This window comes from Salvia splendens, chromosome 5, assembly GCF_004379255.2.
Source record: "Salvia splendens isolate huo1 chromosome 5, SspV2, whole genome shotgun sequence".
In the NCBI taxonomy this organism is placed as follows: Eukaryota; Viridiplantae; Streptophyta; class Magnoliopsida; order Lamiales; family Lamiaceae; genus Salvia; species Salvia splendens.
In genome coordinates, this window is record NC_056036.1 from 41,127,426 (window position 1) to 41,146,798 (window position 19,373).

General features: G+C 38.0%; 4 protein-coding genes across 4 annotated transcripts; 1 reads left to right on the forward strand and 3 right to left on the reverse strand.

The window, feature by feature from the left end:
- The first annotated feature begins 691 nt into the window (after positions 1-691).
- LOC121803373 (E3 ubiquitin-protein ligase AIRP2-like) lies at positions 692-2,322 on the forward strand. The gene is made up of 4 exons (XM_042203046.1): positions 692-848; positions 1,269-1,437; positions 1,625-1,691; positions 1,786-2,322. The coding sequence occupies exons 1-4, from the start codon at positions 766-768 to the stop codon at positions 2,181-2,183; spliced, it is 717 nt and encodes a 238-aa protein (XP_042058980.1). The 5' UTR covers positions 692-765; the 3' UTR covers positions 2,184-2,322.
- Positions 2,323-2,619: 297 nt separating this feature from the next.
- Positions 2,620-6,117, reverse strand: LOC121802226 (protein WVD2-like 7). The gene is made up of 10 exons (XM_042201845.1): positions 5,855-6,117; positions 4,969-5,469; positions 4,515-4,877; positions 4,368-4,426; positions 4,168-4,242; positions 3,884-3,986; positions 3,733-3,798; positions 3,523-3,618; positions 3,308-3,403; positions 2,620-3,097 (listed from the first exon to the last, which is right to left on the reverse strand). Exons 1-10 carry the CDS (start codon positions 5,924-5,926, stop codon positions 2,879-2,881), a joined length of 1,650 nt encoding a protein of 549 aa, XP_042057779.1. The 5' UTR covers positions 5,927-6,117; the 3' UTR covers positions 2,620-2,878.
- Positions 6,118-13,339: 7,222 nt separating this feature from the next.
- On the reverse strand, positions 13,340-15,464 carry LOC121802129 (protein HHL1, chloroplastic-like). Its single transcript, XM_042201707.1, has 6 exons — positions 15,118-15,464; positions 14,661-14,798; positions 14,257-14,343; positions 14,128-14,175; positions 13,691-13,857; positions 13,340-13,542 (listed from the first exon to the last, which is right to left on the reverse strand). The coding sequence occupies exons 1-6, from the start codon at positions 15,391-15,393 to the stop codon at positions 13,530-13,532; spliced, it is 729 nt and encodes a 242-aa protein (XP_042057641.1). The 5' UTR covers positions 15,394-15,464; the 3' UTR covers positions 13,340-13,529.
- Positions 15,465-16,176: 712 nt separating this feature from the next.
- On the reverse strand, positions 16,177-19,176 carry LOC121805563 (probable carboxylesterase 16). The gene is made up of 2 exons (XM_042205465.1): positions 18,343-19,176; positions 16,177-17,010 (listed from the first exon to the last, which is right to left on the reverse strand). Exons 1-2 carry the CDS (start codon positions 19,029-19,031, stop codon positions 16,470-16,472), a joined length of 1,230 nt encoding a protein of 409 aa, XP_042061399.1. The 5' UTR covers positions 19,032-19,176; the 3' UTR covers positions 16,177-16,469.
- Between the last annotated feature and the right edge of the window lie 197 nt (positions 19,177-19,373).

The following is a 19,373-nucleotide window of genomic DNA, read 5'->3' on the forward strand; positions in this document are numbered from 1 at the left end:
TAATGGGAACTAGAATCAATAGCCCCTTTATTTTTTACAAATTACCAAAAAAATCATTAATTTTGATAAATTCTCATCTATTTTGCAATTTTGAAAATCAGCTAAAGGCCATGAATTTTAGAAGTAACATTTTCAGTTTTCCCATGACAAAAAAAATCAGAATTTCTATTTGTAATATGCTGTTGATTTGGGTCACACGTGTTGCAAATCGATGAGCAGTTGGAGTTATTTAAGTCTGTTTAGTTTCATGAGTGGTGTTGTCCTCGTCGATTTTTTGGATGTCACATTAGATAAATACACCTGAATCGGATTTTGATAGTTGATCTTCAAAATTGTAGGGCGAACAAAAAATTGACCAAAATTTATGATTTTTTTCAGCAATTTACCCTCATCTTTTGTTTCTTTTTTTCACAAATTCTTCACATTCATATCATATCCCATTTTATTTACTTTTTCCTTGTATATAGAATCAAACTTGAGTAGTGCAATCTATATATGATGATTTTGAGCCAAAGAAGATAAAAATGTATACTAATACTAGAATTAGGGTAAGATAATGTTGACAAGGAAAGACATTCTTTTCTTGTCTTCAACAATCTAGCTAGGACAAGTTTCAACACCAAGCAAACTCCATCTCCTTTATAATTTTCTTCTTCTTTCAATTCCATCTTTACAAAAAAGCTCCCTTTTCAATTGTGTCATCCTTTTAAATTAATTTGTCTTATTTTATCATCTAAAAGTTAGAAAGTTTTTTGAGTATCTCGAATGTGGCAGAGACAGATTAGAAGATGTTCTTTGAGGGAATCCATCAATGCCGTTGAAGCCGATATTCATCATGCCAACACTTTGTAAGTTATTCAAACAATAATAATAATAATAATAATAATAATAATAATGAAAAAAATACTGTAGTAATTTTATTGTTGCTATGTGAAAAAACACAACTTTTGGTCAATTTTTGGTAAATTCCGCAACTTTAAAAAATAGCCGATTATATCATCTTAATTGTCCTATAACCTCGGTTTTGAGGAAAATCATGTATATAGTGATAGAAGAAAATTATTGTATGAACAAAAAGTTCTACTATAGTCAGTCACGTAGCATGTCTGGGTTTTTCGCCATAAGACGATTGATAAAAATGACAAAGTTTGATTCAGTTAATATTTTTTGAAAAATTGCATGACTAACCAAAAATTGACAAAAACTTTGTGAATTTTTTTTGACAATTTGCCATAAAATAAATTAATGTATTTGGATTTTGATGATAGGGTGGCTGCTCTTCCAAGAGATATAAGAGAGGATAATTGTTTTATTCAAATGAAATTATCTTTGAGTCCATTTGCACCATTATTGATGTCTGTACTAGAATGGATGGATTGCAGCTGTTTCGACACTTTCCTCACTTGTTTAGGTCTCTTTCACGTCCTTGTCTACCAGGTGAGCTACCATTCATGTAAACTTTATTACTAAAATTTAAAATATTTTATTAGGATAGGCCTAGATCGTTGAACGATAATTTAAAGTAATTCAGGGGTTGTGTACGTGAACGAGAGAGAAATAAAATATTTAAAAAAAATTAAATTAAATTGTGTTGGACGAGAATCACTGATGAAGATAGTCTTAGGTATACGTTGACGACATGCCGATTGCAAACCCAGAAGAAAGGCGAGCGTCCCTCCGCGAATTCTACGGTAAAATCAATCTTGCTCACAAACAACATCTACTACTCAAACATCAACAAACATCACATGTTTGATGTTCAATTTGTCTTGTTCAAAAAAATAGCTGTGATATACCCCATGCTAAAGCAGCTCGAAGGGAATCTCGAGGGACTAACGCAGGCGCCAGACGACAACGTAAATAAGGAGGAGGACGAAGAAGAGGAAGAATGTGGGATATGCATGGAGATGGATTGCAGAGTTGCACTCCCCAATTGTGGCCACTCTATGTGCATCACATGCTTCGAGGAGTGGTACGTTAGGTCGCGGTCGTGCCCCTTCTGCCGAGGCAGCCTCAAGAGAGTCACCTCGGCCGATCTTTGGGTTCTAACAAGTAGGTCTAACGTGGTCGACGCCACCACTCTTGCTAAGGACAACCTCAGGAGCTTCTACCTCTATGTTCAAAACTTGCCTCTTTTGGCATCCCACCAAGACAGCTTGCTCATGTACAATTATCTCATCTAGTTGATTTAATGTGTATACAAAGATTATGTACAGATTGCTATTAGTGGCGGATCCAGAATATAATTTTAGAAGGAGCCTATCGATTAGGTTGAAATAGTTTGTAGCTTGAAGTAAACCAACAAGGGAAAATATTTTTTAACATTGAGGTGTACGATTGTAATTTCACAATTTTAGAAGGGGTGTATTCCATCCTCTTCTTCGTTAAATGGCGAGACATTTTCGGTCAAACGCTTCAAACGATGGGACGAGTGCTTCTAAGATGGTAGTTTTTTTTACTCTTTAGGAGAAAGTAGGAAAGATCATTTTTCTTTGACATCAACTCGAGAAGTTTTGCCATTTCCAGTCCCATGGGACCATCAGTTTGTCATCATAACATTACTCTATGATTTGATACAAATGGATGTAAATCTACTTTTATTTAAATGACAAAATTCCATGACTGCAAAAGTAAAAACTAGGTACTCCATATTTATATCTCCAGAAGTGTCTTGGATCATCAATTCTCACAACGACTTATAGCAAACTTCTAATGATATATATTAACCCAACTGTCAAAATGCAACTAGTAATTACACACAAACTTCAACTCATTCGTATTTCCAGATTGTAAAGCACTTACTTCCTCTGTATGCGACGCAGGCAATGCGCTGCTGTAACTAATTTCTCCGGAGAGCAGCAAAAATGTGCTTCAGCAGTCAAAGCTGGATGTTTGGACAAGCATTTTCATTCATGATCTTCTTTGGCTGACATTTTGTAGAGTGGCTTGGCGTCCGGCTATTCTTCGCAGTAAAACCCTTGGACCCTTCTGTATTCGCCGAGAATTTCCAGGGAGGTCTTACAATGTTACTTTCCTGAACTTTGAAAGCAGCAGCTCTTTCTTCTATTTTTGGAAAAAAAGGTCTTGCAGTTGGAATCTACATGGAACATCATGACTTCATTAAACGAAGATATCATATCATGTGATGTGTACTAAGCACTATGACAAATATACAACCAGTTACATTAGTGAATGAACCAAGCACAATTGCATCGAGTATTGAGCATTGCACATGATCTTAGCCGCAAATAACAAATATGATATTATATGGTGCGGTGGATGTTAGTAAACTAGTAAAATAAAACACCTTTTTTGTTATGTTTCTTAAGGGAGCATCCACTGCTTTGGATGTTTCTAGTGTAATGGAGTTGCCAGCATCCTTATCACTATTTCTTCCAGTGGCCTGAACCAAGCAAAATTGCATCGAGTATTGAGCATTGCACATGATCTTAGCCGCAAAATAACAAATAGTATGATTTTATATGGTGCGGAGGAAGCTAGTAAACTGGTAAAATAACATACCTTTTTTGTTACGTTTCTTAAGGGAGCTTCCACTGCTTTGGATGTTTCTAGTGTAATGGAGTTGCCAGCATCCTTATTACTATTTCTTCCGGTGGCCTGCATAACAAAAGGTGATTACATTTCGTTGTTTATTTTTCCTTAAAAACCAACACTGTAGGTTTGTGTTAAGAGTGGGATGAAGGTTCTTGCGAGATAGCATCATCAGATCACCTGTGGTCTTGCATGCACTTGATGTTTCTCCTTCGATTTTGTCTTCTGCTCGAGCATCAGAAAAAACTGAAGGATAGATGAAAGCAAATGCATTAGAATAAGAGAATAAATTGGATATATTTTGGTGAGAATGGAAACAACATAGACTTGCCTCTCTCCGTTTTACTGCTCTTTCTTCACTCTTAAAAGTGAAGGAAGAAGGCACAGTTGGTAGCCGTGCTTTGTTTCCAAATAAATTTGAAGACTTGGGGTATCTAAAGAGAGAGAAAAATAAAAATCAAATTCTCATATCAACTTTCAGTTGTATCAACATAGTTACTATATATGACCTGGAACGTGGTTATTTAATGATAAACCGAAATTAAATTTAAAAATTTCATAGCCAGAAAATCACTTATGCCATCTTTAGAGACATTAACAAAACAACATGCTTACTTTGCGAATGGGGACTGGACTTTTTCGTCTGTTGTTTTGGTTTCTGGGATTGAATCACCATGTGGTCTCACAGTCCTGCAAAATTATTAAATCAGTCAAAGGGAGTCACTTCAATAGTATACTATAACGAAGCATATACATAAACATATTTTCTAGATCCTCTTGAAAATGTTTATTTTTGAATCGGAATGACAAGAGACCTTCTGTTTTCTGCTGTAGGTGCCACCGAAAACTGCTTGATTAAACCATTCACAGATCCCTGCACATTGAAGATGGAATGATTCGTGAGAAATCACTGAAACGTAATAACCAGGTGAGGGAAGTCACACCAAGCAAAGATGCATTACCCTAGTTGAAGTTTGAGGAAGCGCGCTGTTTTTATATTTCTTGGCTGGAGCTCTGATGACTTTTGGGTTTTCAATCTTTGGTAAACCTGAAGATGTGTCATTTTGGGTCATGCCCGGACAAGAAGCCAAATTAATGGACATGTGAAGGGATGTCATGTAGGATCTTCTTTTGTTGCTCGAGCCTGATGAACTACGCTTGCTCTCTGGTGGTGACTTATCACTATTATTGGCCTGATCAGGCACTATCGGTTCCACTGAAGGTGGACGCTTGGAAATGGAAGCGACCCCTTCTGTCAACATCTTAGCAGAAGGAGCTCTGGGTATCTTCCCACCTGCCGCCAAGTTTCTTATAGCAACATCATCCTGGAACAAACACCAGCAAGCTCAGTTCACGATAAACTAAAACTCGGTCACTAGCTTATGTAATAAAGGAATAACAAACTTAGTGACTTACCTTGATGCACGTGTTATCCTCTTTCGTCGACACCGTATCACTAATGCACACATCATCTTTAAGATGCTCAGCAAGTGTTGCCATGGCTTGTGCAGTTTCTCCAGGCTTGGAATCTCCCATCGTTCTTTTAACTGAAGTATCATCATGGTCACCACTCTTCCCGGAGGGAACGATTGGTATGCTACTCGGAATCTCAGCTCCCTGTACATGGCTGAAATCAATGGATGAATTGTCTTCAATCTTATTTTCTGCATTTTCTGTTTCAGGGCCGGTGCAAGCTGCTACATTTTGCTGCTCGAGCAATTTTGCTGCCCTCCTTCTCTTGAAATGTGCTTCAAAGTAAGCTTTCTTCGCAGCAACAGAACCAGGCTTCGTATACCTTTCAACTTCATCCAAGTATCGGTTGTTATTAAAAGCTGACCATTTCCCCCAGTCTAACGACTCAGACATGAACCTTCCGAACGATACTGATGCTGTCAGGGCCCGATCTATCGGATTCCTCTACAAAAATATCAATAGCATCATCCAAAAATTTGCAATTAGTGTGTGATGCTTAATAACACATTGATTAAGCATAACATTCAACAATATATGCATGAATTTTAGATAAAGGCTATGCTCATGATTCACGAAAGAGAAATGCTTCACAGAAAAGTAACAAAATCCCCAAAATATTTCCTGATCACGTCACGCCTAAATAAGGTCGATTACTCGATTTTTTTTCTTCGAATTAGGTTAGGATAATTCAATCAACACCAATAACAGCATCATTCACACGAAATCTACAGCAATTGAGCTAAAAACTGAACTAAAACAAATCTGATAAAACTACAGCACATGTCAAAAGCCAAACAAGAGGCGCAATGGATCTTGAGAAAGAAAATACCTTTTTTTCTTCCTCGGATGTAGGAGAAGGCTGAGAAAATGATCGTACGAGGCACGCAGAAGATTCCCCCATTGATCCTCCAAGCAATAACAATCAAGAAAAATTCCCGGGCAATTTGATTGTTCTTGGCGCTACTCAACCTCTGATTTCGGAAACTCTGAACAAATTTCTGATTTTTTAGTTTTTAAACAGGGTTTCAATCTGATTCAGGGAGGAGCGAGCCATTGAAGATTGATGAGCATGAGCTCTTTGAAAAGGGTTTCTGGTTGTTGTTGAATTAGGCTCTGCTTGCAACGGCTAGTTTCCATTTCTCCGTCTTGTTACATATACTAAATTAATAAATTTTTAATTATAGATTACTATAACTAAACGGCTAAAACATTTAGACGGATGTGTTTAATAAATTGAGCAAATATATTTTTTTATTTTCAATTGCTATAAACGGGTTTTGAATTGACTTTCTTTAGTTGGTGAGTTGTGAAAATCCTCGAGACAAATTAATTTGCATGGAATAAGCGTGAATAAAGGAAATTAAAAAGGAAATAATTTTACAAAAATACGATTATTAGCAGTGCTTTGAATATCTAACTCCGAATGGGATTAGATTTGGTTGGACTGAATCCTATTTCTCATATTAGGAATAATTAATCATTTATATTTTCTTTTTTTAATACAAGTGTTGGAAATTAGACCGGAGCAAAAGCGAAATGGAACAACAAGAACACGAGGATATACGTGGTTCGGCGTAAGCCTACGTCCACGGGAGAATAACGAATCGATTTACTTCAATCACGATCAAGAACTACAATCATACAACAAGATCACACACTCAAGAACAAGCTACTCTCCCTTCGCATATGAACTCATATCACACCGAAGACTATACAAGCTAATTCCTCACAAAGATAGTGTGTATCTCTCACTCTAGCTATTGGTTGTTGTTATGATCTCTCAGCTGATTTCTCTCTCTCTCGTTTCTTCTCAATGAACTCCTTGGATTGCAGCAATATTTATAGGGATTGTATCATGCAGTTGAAACTGCCATGAATGTGTAACAACTTAAATATCCGTTGCATAACAGAGTTTTGAACTCAAACTTCTTGATCATGTGTCGCACACTCCACGCTCGGTTCCGATGCACCCTCACTCGTTGTTATCATCACAAAACTCCTAACAATCCTCCACCTTTTGAGATGATACAACACTTCTTTCGATCACCTTGTTCTTTGTCGATCTCATGTCCGAGTAGCGCCAATCTTGACTATTCTTGTCAGTATCCTGACTCCGAGAATCATCCCCAGATCCTCCTTTATCACTTCCTTGATCAGCCACAACGCCCCCACCGGACGATCGCCTCCACCGGACGATAAAACCTCCACCTAATCTGAATATTCCCCAATCAGAATTGGAGTATCTGATCCCTAGAGATATCACACATCTCTCATAAGTGATAACCGAATCTCTGTCAAGATTATTACCACTTTCATCGCTTAGGATCGATGCCTGGACCGCTAACGAGCACGCGTCGTCGACACTGCTCTCATGCTTCTTCGCATCCCTCAAACATCTCCTGGTTACACAGAGCTTTTCCACCAGTCGTGTAATTTCCTACGGTTTTCGTCACGAAACCTCGATCTTCTCCGCATGAATCTCAGCTACTTTTGTTGCATCGTCAGCATGGCTCTGTGCCTGGTTCTTCGCAGCAGACGTCATTGACAGTTCTTGCTTCAACTTCTGAAGCTCCTCAGTTGCAGACAGCAGTGCAGCGTCAATTGTTACGAATCTTGATGAACCCTCTCCCCTCCTTAGTATTCTGCGATGCTATTTTTCAGCATCTCCTCTGCTCCTCCGTCAGAAACTCTTCATGACTGGAAACTCCATTTCCATATCAATCTATCGGCGCTTTCACGGCATCATCACCACAGGAATCGCCTAAACGGCATCATCACCACTCGGATTTCTCGATACAGGTATTCTCGAAGCAAGCTCTTTCTCAGCCTCCAAGAATGATAGTTTGTAGAACCAAGAATGATAATTTGTAGAAGCAAGAATGATAGTTTGTAGAAGCAAGAATGATAGTCTGTCGAAGCAAGAATGATAGTTTGATCCGCCAATTTGCTTCTATCTTCTTGTTTCAGAGTCCGCAATAACATCTTCTCTGACCTCAGATTCACCCCTGAAACTGATTTCCTCTTCCTCCAGTTTCCGAACCTTAGCCAGCAACAAGTCCTTCTCCTTCCGAAGCTTGATCAAGTTTCAATCCCCTTTTTTCAAGCTTCTTCATCATTGAATCCACTTGGTGAAGAGAGCCTACTGCCTTACTGGGAACCGGCACATCATCATCATCCATCGGTGCTTCGCGGCGAGGTCCACGGAAACCTCCGCCTCCACCTCCACCGCGATGTGCCTTCTCATCCAGAACAGGTGTCTTCCCTTTGCTCTCGGGATTGGGCTTCTCCAAGACCGCTGCGCATCCCTTCTCGAACTGAGCTCCGACTATTTCCAACGATTCTCCTCTTTCCCACAGACGGCGCCACTTGTTGGAAATTAGACCGGAGCAAAAGCGAAATGGAACAACAAGAACACGAGGATATACGTGGTTTGGCGTAAGCCTACGTCCACGGGAGAATAACGAATCGATTTACTTCAATCACGATCAAGAACTACAATCATACAACAAGATCACACACTCAAGAACAAGCTACTCTCTCTTCGCATATGAACTCATATCACACCGAAGACTATACAAGCTAATTCCTCACAAAGATAGTGTGTATCTCTCACTCTAGCTATTGGTTGTTGTTATGATCTCTCAGCTGATTTCTCTCTCTCGTTTCTTCTCAATGAACTCCTTGGATTGCAGCAATATTTATAGGGATTGTATCATGCAGTTGAAACTGCCATGAATGTGTAACAACTTAAATATCCGTTGCATAACAGAGTTTTGAACTCAAACTTCTTGATCATGTGTCGCACACTCCACGCTCGGTTCCGATGCACCCTCACTCGTTGTTATCATCACAAAACTCCTAACAAAAAGTATTACTGATACGTGTTGACTTTACATAATTCAGTTTTTCAATAAAATATTTCATTTTATCTTATTATATGCATGGCTTTTCATCTCTATATGGTAATGACATACTCCCTCTGACATTCAGTATTGTTTCGACTTGGCTCGGATTTTATGAAATATAAAAAGATTTGAAGAAGCTAGTTGAACGTGATCCCACTTTCATATACTACTCCCTCCGTCCCATAATAGATTATACACTTAGAGATTGGCATGAGATTTTAGAAGAAGTTGTTTTATGTGTTAAATGGACAGAGAAAATAATATATTTATATTAATGTGACATCTTTTGTGGGACAGACTAAAAAGGAAAGTGTGACATCTATTATGAGATGGAAAGAATATTAATTTTATAATAGAATGTGAGTATGATAAGTTGGTAAAAAGTAAAATCCACTTAAAAAACAAAATGGAAAATATTTTGTGAACACAATAAAATGAGAATTCTGGACAACATTTAGGCCATCCACAATAGGAATAGCCCAGCAATAGCCCAGCCATAGCCTAGCCACTGCCACATCATCAGCACTAAAAATCCTCCTGCCACATCATCAAAACAAGCAAATAGCCCAGCCATAGCCTAGCCACATAATATCCACATCACTATTAACAAATATACACAAAATGAAATAATTAACAATCACACAATATACGAAATTTAATTTACTAGACATATACGAGAAACATTAATAATACTATTAAAAATTTAAAAAGTACAATAATTTTAAAAAAGTACAATAATTAAAAAATTACAATAATTTTTAAAAAAGTACAATAATTCACTCCTCGTCACCGTCGTCGTCTCCTCCGTCGCTGTCGCCACCATCGCCTCCGCCTCCGTCGCCGCCGCCTCTACTCCCGTCGGCTTCCCTCCGTGCCGCCTCCAAATCCCACGGGGATCGGGGGAGTTTGAGATCCGCTACTCCCTGAAGTAGGTTCGTTGTTGAGATCCATTTACCGTTGTTGATCTTGTACAGAAATTTAGATAGAGAGAGTACTCGTTAATACAAGTGGTGCGAATGAAAATGACAGGCAAGTCGCGTATATATAGTGTTTCGGAAACAAAAAAAATTAAAAATTCGCGCTAGGCGGTGCGCTAGGCGATCCGGACACTGCAATAGTGCCTAGCGGATCGCCTAGCGCACCGCCTAGCGCCGCGGAACCGCCTAGCGCTAGGCGGTTTTTTTTCGCGAAATCCGCTAGGCGGCTGCAATAGATCGCCTAGCGCACCGCCTAGCGCCGGCGCTCGGCTAGGCGGTGCGCTAGGCGCCATTGTGATGCTCTTAATAAATGGAGGAAATAGTAGACTTAGGGCATTGACACGCATAAAATTTGACAGATGCCTAACATTCCGAATCACCTTACTCTCTTGATACACATACAAGACTTGGCTATAAAGTAGACTACCCAAATTTACTCTTGAGACTTTCATTTTTTTTCCTTAAAAAATAGTAGCAAATTATAAAAAAAACTATAATGTTCGATAAAATTTTGTTATATCCAGTAATTTTAACGATCAGTTAGAAAAACAGTAAAGATTATACTCCATCCGTTTGGCATTAGGAGTCCCGGTTGAGCATTTTCATCCGTCCAGCATTAGGAGTCCCGGGTAGACATTTCCTTAAAAAGTAAAATAAAAATATTATAAAATAAAACACTAAAAAGCACACAAGTAAAAACACATTCAAAGAATAAAACAAATAATAATGCAAAATGGGTCCACATTCCATTATCACACACTCTAATTATTACACAATCAAATATGTCTTAAAACCCGCACCCAACTCAACCGGGATTCCTAATGCCAGACGGAGGGAGTATTTATTTTTTATTATCCCTTAGTGGAAAATTATGGTTGTATACATGTAATATATTACTCGTATTTAAAATCAAACGATGTAAATTTTTTCATGAATAGAAAATGGAGTACTGTTTAGCTCATCAACATGACTATCTCCTATAATTTTTTGGCTATCACATGACTCTTATTAAATACAATTTCATAAAGAATAATTCACACATGATGTAATCGAGAACAAATCTAAAATTAAAATTTTTCTGATCAATTTTTAAAATTATAGGATAAATTAAAATTTGGCCGATTTTTGGTTTTGGATCTTCCAAATCATTCCCGCAGTAGATCCGGGCCCTTTTTTTTCTGATCCTTCGAGAAAAAGATTCATTCTCTTCATAAAAAATAGGAGGTAGAACCAATAAAGATTTCTTTTTCGATTCATCCCTGGCCTCATTCAAGAATTGTTTTTGATCCAATCCGTAGGAATCAATAGAAAAGGCAAATCCCTTATGATACACCAGATCCGGCTCGGTTATTGATAGAGTGAATAGATCTGCCATTAACTTCATAATTTTTTTGGACAATTTGACAATTTTTGTGATAGATTTTTAAAAACTACAGGATTACTCTTTTTATTCTGTACTTTATGAGTTATATAGCAAAGCTCACAAGTAGAAATAACAAGGCCCAATAAAATGCTTCATAGTGGGCTTCAAAGTTCTCATAACCACTATTGGGCCTGGCCCATATAGAGTTCATTTGAAATTTGAGATAGCGAAAGGCTCTAAGCATCGCAATTCATACCCTTCTCTTTTACAGCAATTCAGCTACTGATTTCTCTATCTTCACCCCAAATTATTTCTGCTGAAACGGATCAAGAGAAATGTCGTCTTTGGGCACATCGAAAGGAATTTTGGAGATTGCGAAATTTGCAGTGTACGTCACTGTTCCAATCGGATTGATGTACTTCTTCGCCAGCAATACAAAGAATCTCCAGAAAGTTATGGGAAATGTATGAATTCTTTCCATTTTCATGACCTATGTTTTTGTTTGACTATGCGATTCTTTTTTTTATATATGCTATTTAGGATTATAGTTAATTAATATGTGGCGATGAAGTGATTTCATGAGCTGATTTTTGTGGATTTGAGATGCATTTGTGATATTTAATCGTGCACCGGATGGAATTTTCTCATTTCTGAGTGTTTTATTTGGTGTGTAATCTTCGCTTTGCGGTCGAAATTAGGATTGAATTTGGGTTTCAAAGGCATTGATTTGGGAATCAACTGACTGACTTTTAAGGATTTGAGCTACATTTGTTAGATTTAATTGTGCTTCGGAAGAATTTTTTTATCATTTCCGAGTATTTTATTTGGTGCTTTTAGTGATAAACTGACTGTTTTTTGTGTAATTGAGCTTCATTTTATGATGTTTAATCGTGCTTCGGATGTATTTTTTTCTCATTTCTGAGTGTTTTATTTGGTTTGTATATGTTCGCTTTTACTGCTTCTGTTGGGTTACGGAGGTGGAAATTAGGGTTTAATTTGGGTAGGAGTAAAGGTGGGATATTTAAAATCTCACTGAAGTTACAAATTAAACTAGTAGTACTAAATTTGACAGTGTTGAGGTTGGTAGTTTATGGTGAAGCTTCCATTATCATTAATTCAATTCATCTTGCCAGTTGCCATAACGAAAAAGGTTATTTTACATTTGACATCGTAGAAGTTGACAGTTTATGATGAAGCTTAGTTTATCTTCCAAGTCAAAACAAAATTGAGAAATGAATGATGCTTCGGCTTCAATTCTCTTCTCTGCTTTCGTGAAACAAGCTTTGATTTGCTGCATCAGTGTACAAATAGTAGATATTGATCTTGATCAAGTAGGTATCAGTGTCACAAATATAGATGAATTCTACCTTATTTTCTCCTATGTTTTTAATGTATTTTGTAGCGCGAATATGTGGTCTATCCTCCTGAAGCGCCACGGCCCCCATCCCCGGAGGAAATGAGGGAGATGGCAAGGGAACTAGCTCGCCAGAGAAAAGCAGCAAAGGATTCCCAATAAGTATAAGCCATATACGGTCATAGCCTTAATGAGTTCAGACGCTACTACACTTATTACCATATCCGTGTGTGGGTGATTCCGTTAATCAGGTTCACGATGTCTGTAAATTTGCTAATGTATCAATGTTGTTACTCTACTTTCCTCTTTGTTCATGTATAAGTCGACATCGTGCGGTGCTTTAATAATAAGTTGGTTTGTGTTCTGATTAATCAGTTTTTGTGAAGTTGTGACCAATAGATATATTGCATCTTTGGTAACTTGCGCACATTGTTATTATTCTCTTACTTTATTCTCTATCCACCTATCTTACAAAACAACACAACACTTCATAAAATTTCGGGGTAACAAACTAAAGACTCCTAAACATACTACATCACCTATCTTACAAAACAACACAACACTTTATAAAATTTCGGGGTAACAAACTAAAGACTCCTAAACATACTACATACTCGAATTAGGAAAAAAACTACTAAACATACTAAAAGATAACTATAGAAAAATCTATAGGAAACAGGTATATTGATCGGATATAACACTTGATTAATACTAGTTTTAGCATGATATCACACACTTGATTCGATTTCTATATTCAAAATCCATATAATATTCACAACACCATAGCATGTTTCCCTGATCAAGTCAAACGGTGAATATGCCAAGAAAAGTCATCTCAAAGTTATAATTCAAGAACAAATCTAAAACTAAAGAAGTCTTCAACTTCTTTCTCTGGCACAGTAGATTCAGCTCTTCACCCTGACAATAATTCACATCTAGTCAGTCACGACGAGATGAAGATATAAAGAACACACAAAATTGTGTAAAGACGGGTTACTCAAATTCGAGTTCAACCACCATCACACAGGATGCTTTACTCTTGAATATACAGAATTTCGAGACTCACGGAGATTTCTCCTTGGATTTTTCTTTAGGAGCCTCTTTAGTAACTTCGTCTTCTGACGAATCATCTCCCGTGTCCAACAATGTAATCTTCCCGAAAGATTCTTTGGCGTCGCCAAAGAAGTCCTTCACCTTGTCAACAACAGTTTTGAGTTCTTCTGGTCTGGGAAGCTGCAAAATTACCCCCCAAAAAGCGATGCTTGTTAAGAGTACACACATGGAAGAATAAAATGTGCTCGTAGCAAGTGGCACATCATTCGTGCCACATAATTTAAGAGCTTAGTACAAATCAGACTAAAATTATAGAAGCAGAACAGCCATGTGAAATTGTTTTCATCGACATCCAAGGCAATTTCTGCCATCTTCTATTTGTTATGTGAAACAATTCTACATATATAACCATGTGAGCAAGAAAAGGTGAAAGCAGGCAGCTAAGTATACCTCGATTACATCATTTGCAGCAAGCGCGGCCCTCAAATTGTTATTTTCCTGGCATGTTAGGAGCAAGAGTTAGAACTTTTCAGGTACCATTAGGATCTTGAGACCGAAACAAGAGATTCGAATCATTACAACAAGTTTGTAGCCGTATCGGAAATCTGTGGCAGACCGCAATACACGAAACTGTTTCTGTGCCATCTTCTGTATTTCCTTTTCATCCTGTTACCATGGAACGAACATACATTGTGCTTGCTTTATTTTCAATATCAAAATCAAATTGCATAAACTAGAGGCTATGTTTATTTTTTATCTCTTGTTCGGTTGCATTTTTTCTCAAAAACTTGGCCCATGACAATGTATCTCGACCCTTCTCCACAGTGCTATGATTACACTGTATCTCACGATCATCCATCCTACGCTCACCAAGCGACTCATTTAATATTATCTGGTCTATTGTACCAAACTTCACCTCAATGGATGAACAAATTCATCTGAGACCAGAGAGATTTTATATTATGGAGGGGTAGAAAACTCACTTTATAGATGACTGCTGCAAGATTCCTAGCTAGAGTGTCTTTGTATATATATTTGCCAAGAAAATTATCCTTTGCAGCCACCATGATTTTTGCTGTTGTCCCACCAGTCACAATATTAAGAGGATACCAAAGGTAAACCTGCAAACATCAAAACACCAATTTTTTCATTTCAAAGCTTCAGACACAAACCTTAAAACTTGCAAATTCACATAATCAGACAGCACACTCAAAAAGATGACATCTTGATTTAATTTGTTATCAAATTGAACACCCAATTCAACTACAATCAAGAAACTTGAAGCCCAAAACATAGATTACACTGCAATTCAAGAATCATGACCACTTAGTTGTGTTTTTCTACATGTTCCAAACCCATAAACACATCCAAAATTTCTCCTCAGATTGCAACAGAATCAAGAAAACTTTGGCCCAAAAACATAAACTAGAGCGCAATTACATTAGCCATGCGAATGAAGACAACAAACTTGGGGTTGCCATCATCTTCAAGCTTGGGAAGAGGGGGCGGTGGGGTCCGCTGGTACTGTCGAGAAGCCATTCCTTTCTTGCCTTTAGCTTCAACCACCATCAGTCTGTGGGGCTTTTGATTGGTTGAAGATGGTGTTCTTGTCGAAAACAGTGAGTGTCTGATGACTGAATCTTCCTGCAATTGCATTCTTCCATTGGAGGATAAGGGCAGTCGCACCAATGGATTCAGAGACATCGCTACCTCCATAACCACACACCTCTCTCTCTCCCTCTCTAAATTTTGAGTAACAAATTTTGAAGATTCATGATTCGGATGGGACCTTATGGCTAAGCCTTATCCACATAATTTTTCTTTGTATTTTTCGGGTTTTTCTCGTTTGCTAGAATTTTGTGGATTTGCATCTGATTATCCATTTGCATGTTGTCTCATTTTTACTACAAATACAATATTCTATAAATTAATTTACTTATATTTTATTGTTAAATTAAAGAAAAATAGTTAATTAAATCATGGATTTTGATTAAATTTTGATCAGACTCAGTAAAGTTTGAAAACAAAATACTATCAAATAACACCATTTTGACCATCACTATAGATATCATTTTGTTACTTGATGTAACAATTGAAAAAAAGAAGAAATTTTATGAGTTAATATTTCATTTTCAAACTTTACGAACTAATATTCCATTTTTCAGAACGAATAACTATATTCAAACCCATAGGTATAGTTGTATTTAACAAAGTATCGTAAATCTCTTAAAATTAAAATTTTATAGATGTGTTGTAGTAATTATTTGTGAAATGATTTTACAAATTAAAATTTGTGATTGGATTACAAATTGAATTTACATTTCAAAACTAAAGGCGTGATTCATTCTTCAACCAAATTGAGGTAATTGCATACCTCATACTACAAAACATTTATTTTTGTTTTATCAGTACAAAAAAATTATGGAGTACTATTTTGTGTGCTAATATAAAATAAAGATGAAATATTTTGTATAAATTGTGTAATTATCCAAGCAAGACTTTTGAACATTGGTAAAACCATCTTATTATAAATATATTATCTACAGAAAAATGATTTTAATGTAAAAAAATAATAAAATAATTTATCCATCCAAAACTAATGTACACTGGAATAACTATTGCACAAGAAAGATTACTACAAGGAAAGAAACCACAAACCTCACTACTCAAACCTGTACAAAAATGTATAGCAGCTCTCAGCCTATCGATCATACAATCAATCAGCACCATTGATTCATTCCACACCACAAAATCACTTCAAATCGTGTGGCCTCAGTTCCATCTAAATCTTGCTAGTAAGATAGCTCGTTGCCTCTCAGAGATATATACTTCTTCATCCATATAGCAATGTCCTCGCAGCAAGCCTGAGCCTGTGGGGTCTTGAGCAGCGCATCTAGCGTTGCAAACTCATGGATCGAGTCCTTGTAGTCGAGAACAGGGGCGTCTATCTTGACCTTCCGAAGCTCGTCTGCATAAGAAATGGCGCGGTCGCGCATCCAATCATGCTCGCCAGTGATGGTCAGAGTCGGTGGCATGTACTTGAGGGCCACTTCCCGAGCGTGGTTGAGAGGGTTGGCTGCGGGATGGTCCAGGCTGAACTCGGCTTCGGGTAGAAACAGCTTCCACGCGAGCAAGGCCATGGATTTGTCGTAGAGGTATGAATGAGACGACAGTCTGATCTCTGATGGAGTGGGGATGCTTCCGAGGAAGAACGGGTACATCAGAACTTGAGCCACCACTCTTATCGGGTCGAGAAGCTTTCCCGCCTTGGCGGAATATTGCGCGACGTAGTTGGCAATGTTCGCACCGCAGCTCGCTCCAAGAACAACACACCTGGTTTCAAAGATGTACAGAAATCAGCATCTCTTTATAATAAATTTGCATTAAAATGAAGCAGCATTAAAATTGTTAATCTGCAAATCATGAAGCATAAGCAGTCATATTCATATACATTAAATCAACAAAATCAAACGCATTGGCAAAAAAATAGTCTCGATTTCAAGAATATCGGCTCAATCAACAGAGGATATATACCTAGATAAATCACCATGAAGCGTAAACAAACACAAATAAATTCAACAAAAATCAAACGCAAATTGGAAAAAATTCAAGATCAGCTAAGCAAGCATTAAAGAAACACGAAGTTTCAGTTCTCCAGTTCAAGAATCTCAGCTAAATCTGAGCTTCAACAGATGATATATACACCTAGATAAATCTGCATCAGTTCATTGAAATGCATAGCATCACCATATCCAAGAAGAACTGCATCAGTTCATTGAAATCACTTCCAATTTTCTCTTTTAAGTATCACTATCCCACAAAGGAGGGAAATAAAAGAAACACGATAAACAATCATATGCATTAAATTCAACAAAATCAAACATAAAAGTTGCAAAACATTCAAGATCAACCAAGCAAGCATTAAAGAAGCACAAAGATTCAGTCTCCATTTCAAGAATCTCAGCTAAATCTCAGCTTACACAGAGGAAATACCTAGATAAATCTGAATCAGTTCATTTAAATCAGTTCCAATTTTCCCTTTTAAGTGATCTAGTATCACTATCTCACAAAGGGGAGGAATAATTGGAGCACATTAAACAATCATATGCATTAAATTCAATAAAATCAAACACATAATTGGCAAAATTTCAGGATTAACTAAGCAAGCATTAGATAATCACAAAGATTCAGTCTTGATTTCAAGAATCTCAGCTAAATCTCAGCTTCAATCGAGGATTTAGCTAGATAAATCTGCATCAATTCATTGAAACCACTTCAAATTTTCCCTTTTAAGTGATCTAGTATTACTATCACACAAAGGGGGAAATAAACGAAGCACATTAAACAATCATATGCATTAAATTCAACAAAACCAAACACAAAATTGGCAAAGAATTCATAATCAACTAAGGAAGCATTAAAAAGCACAAAGATTCAGTCTCCATTTCAAGAATATCAACTAAGCAAGCACAAAGATTCACAATCTCACAAAAGGGGAAAAGAAATGAAGCAACATGAAACATGTCAATCTGCAAAACACGAAGCATAAACAATCATATGAATTGAATTCAACAAAATCAAACGCAAATTGGCAAAAAAATTCACTCTCAATCTCATGAATATCAGCTAAATCTCAGCTTAAGCTTAAACAGAGGATATGTATACCTAGATAAATCAGCATGAGCAGCCAACCACGGCTCAGCCATGGAAGCCCCGAATCCATCAGCAATCTGCAACCTCCTTCCATCTCCACCGCCTCCGCTCCTCCTATTCCCCAACGACAGCCCCCACTCCGCCAAATTCGCCTGCTTCGCCAGCCAATTCAACACCTTCACACCATCCTCAAACGGCGCCGGATACCGACTCTCCGGCGCCAGCCTATACCCCACCGCCACCACCACCGCGTCGCACGATCTCGCCACCCTCCTGCAAAACACATCGTTCGCCACCGTGTCGCTCCCCCCGCTAACCCACCCCCCACCGTGGAATTGCAGAATAACCGGCAGCTTCCGGCAATTCCGCCCGCTGCTCTCCGGCAGATACCCGCCGTAAACCCCCGCGCCGTCCGTCGCCCCCTTCGGAACCCTAACCCTAAGGTTGGGGACCGATTTGGGGGAAACGATGGCGGAGTCCGGGAGGAAAATTCGCAGCGAGAGGGGGGTTAAGGGGTCGATGTGGAGGTCCTTGGTGGCGACGCCGTCGTCGGAGAAGCTGGGGTTGGCGGCAGCCACGGCTTCATCGGGGCGGATTGCGATCCCGTATGGGTCAATTGCGGCGTCGATCAAGGTGAGGAGCTTGCGTTTGAGGAAGAATTTGAAGAGGACGCTGTACAATTTGACTGTGACGGTCGGCATTGTTGATTCACACGCAGAAATGGAAGCATTTATCGAAGGGAATTTTCTGCGTGTGTTAAAAAAGATTTGATTTTTACATGGAGAAAGATAGGTTTGAACGAGACTGATTCAATTCCATGGATGATGATGATGAGAGAGAGCTTCTAGAGAGAATATTTTCCAGAGTTTGAATTTATTTTGTTTATTATATATATATTGTTGTGAAAATGTGACTTGGATTCCAAGCTGGACTTTGGTGCCAGCATTGATTGGTTGTACCATTGCTGGAAGGTACAACGGCTGCCAATAATAGTCTCCTTATTTTGTTTTTTAAATTAAATTATTGGAGATTCTATTCAGAAT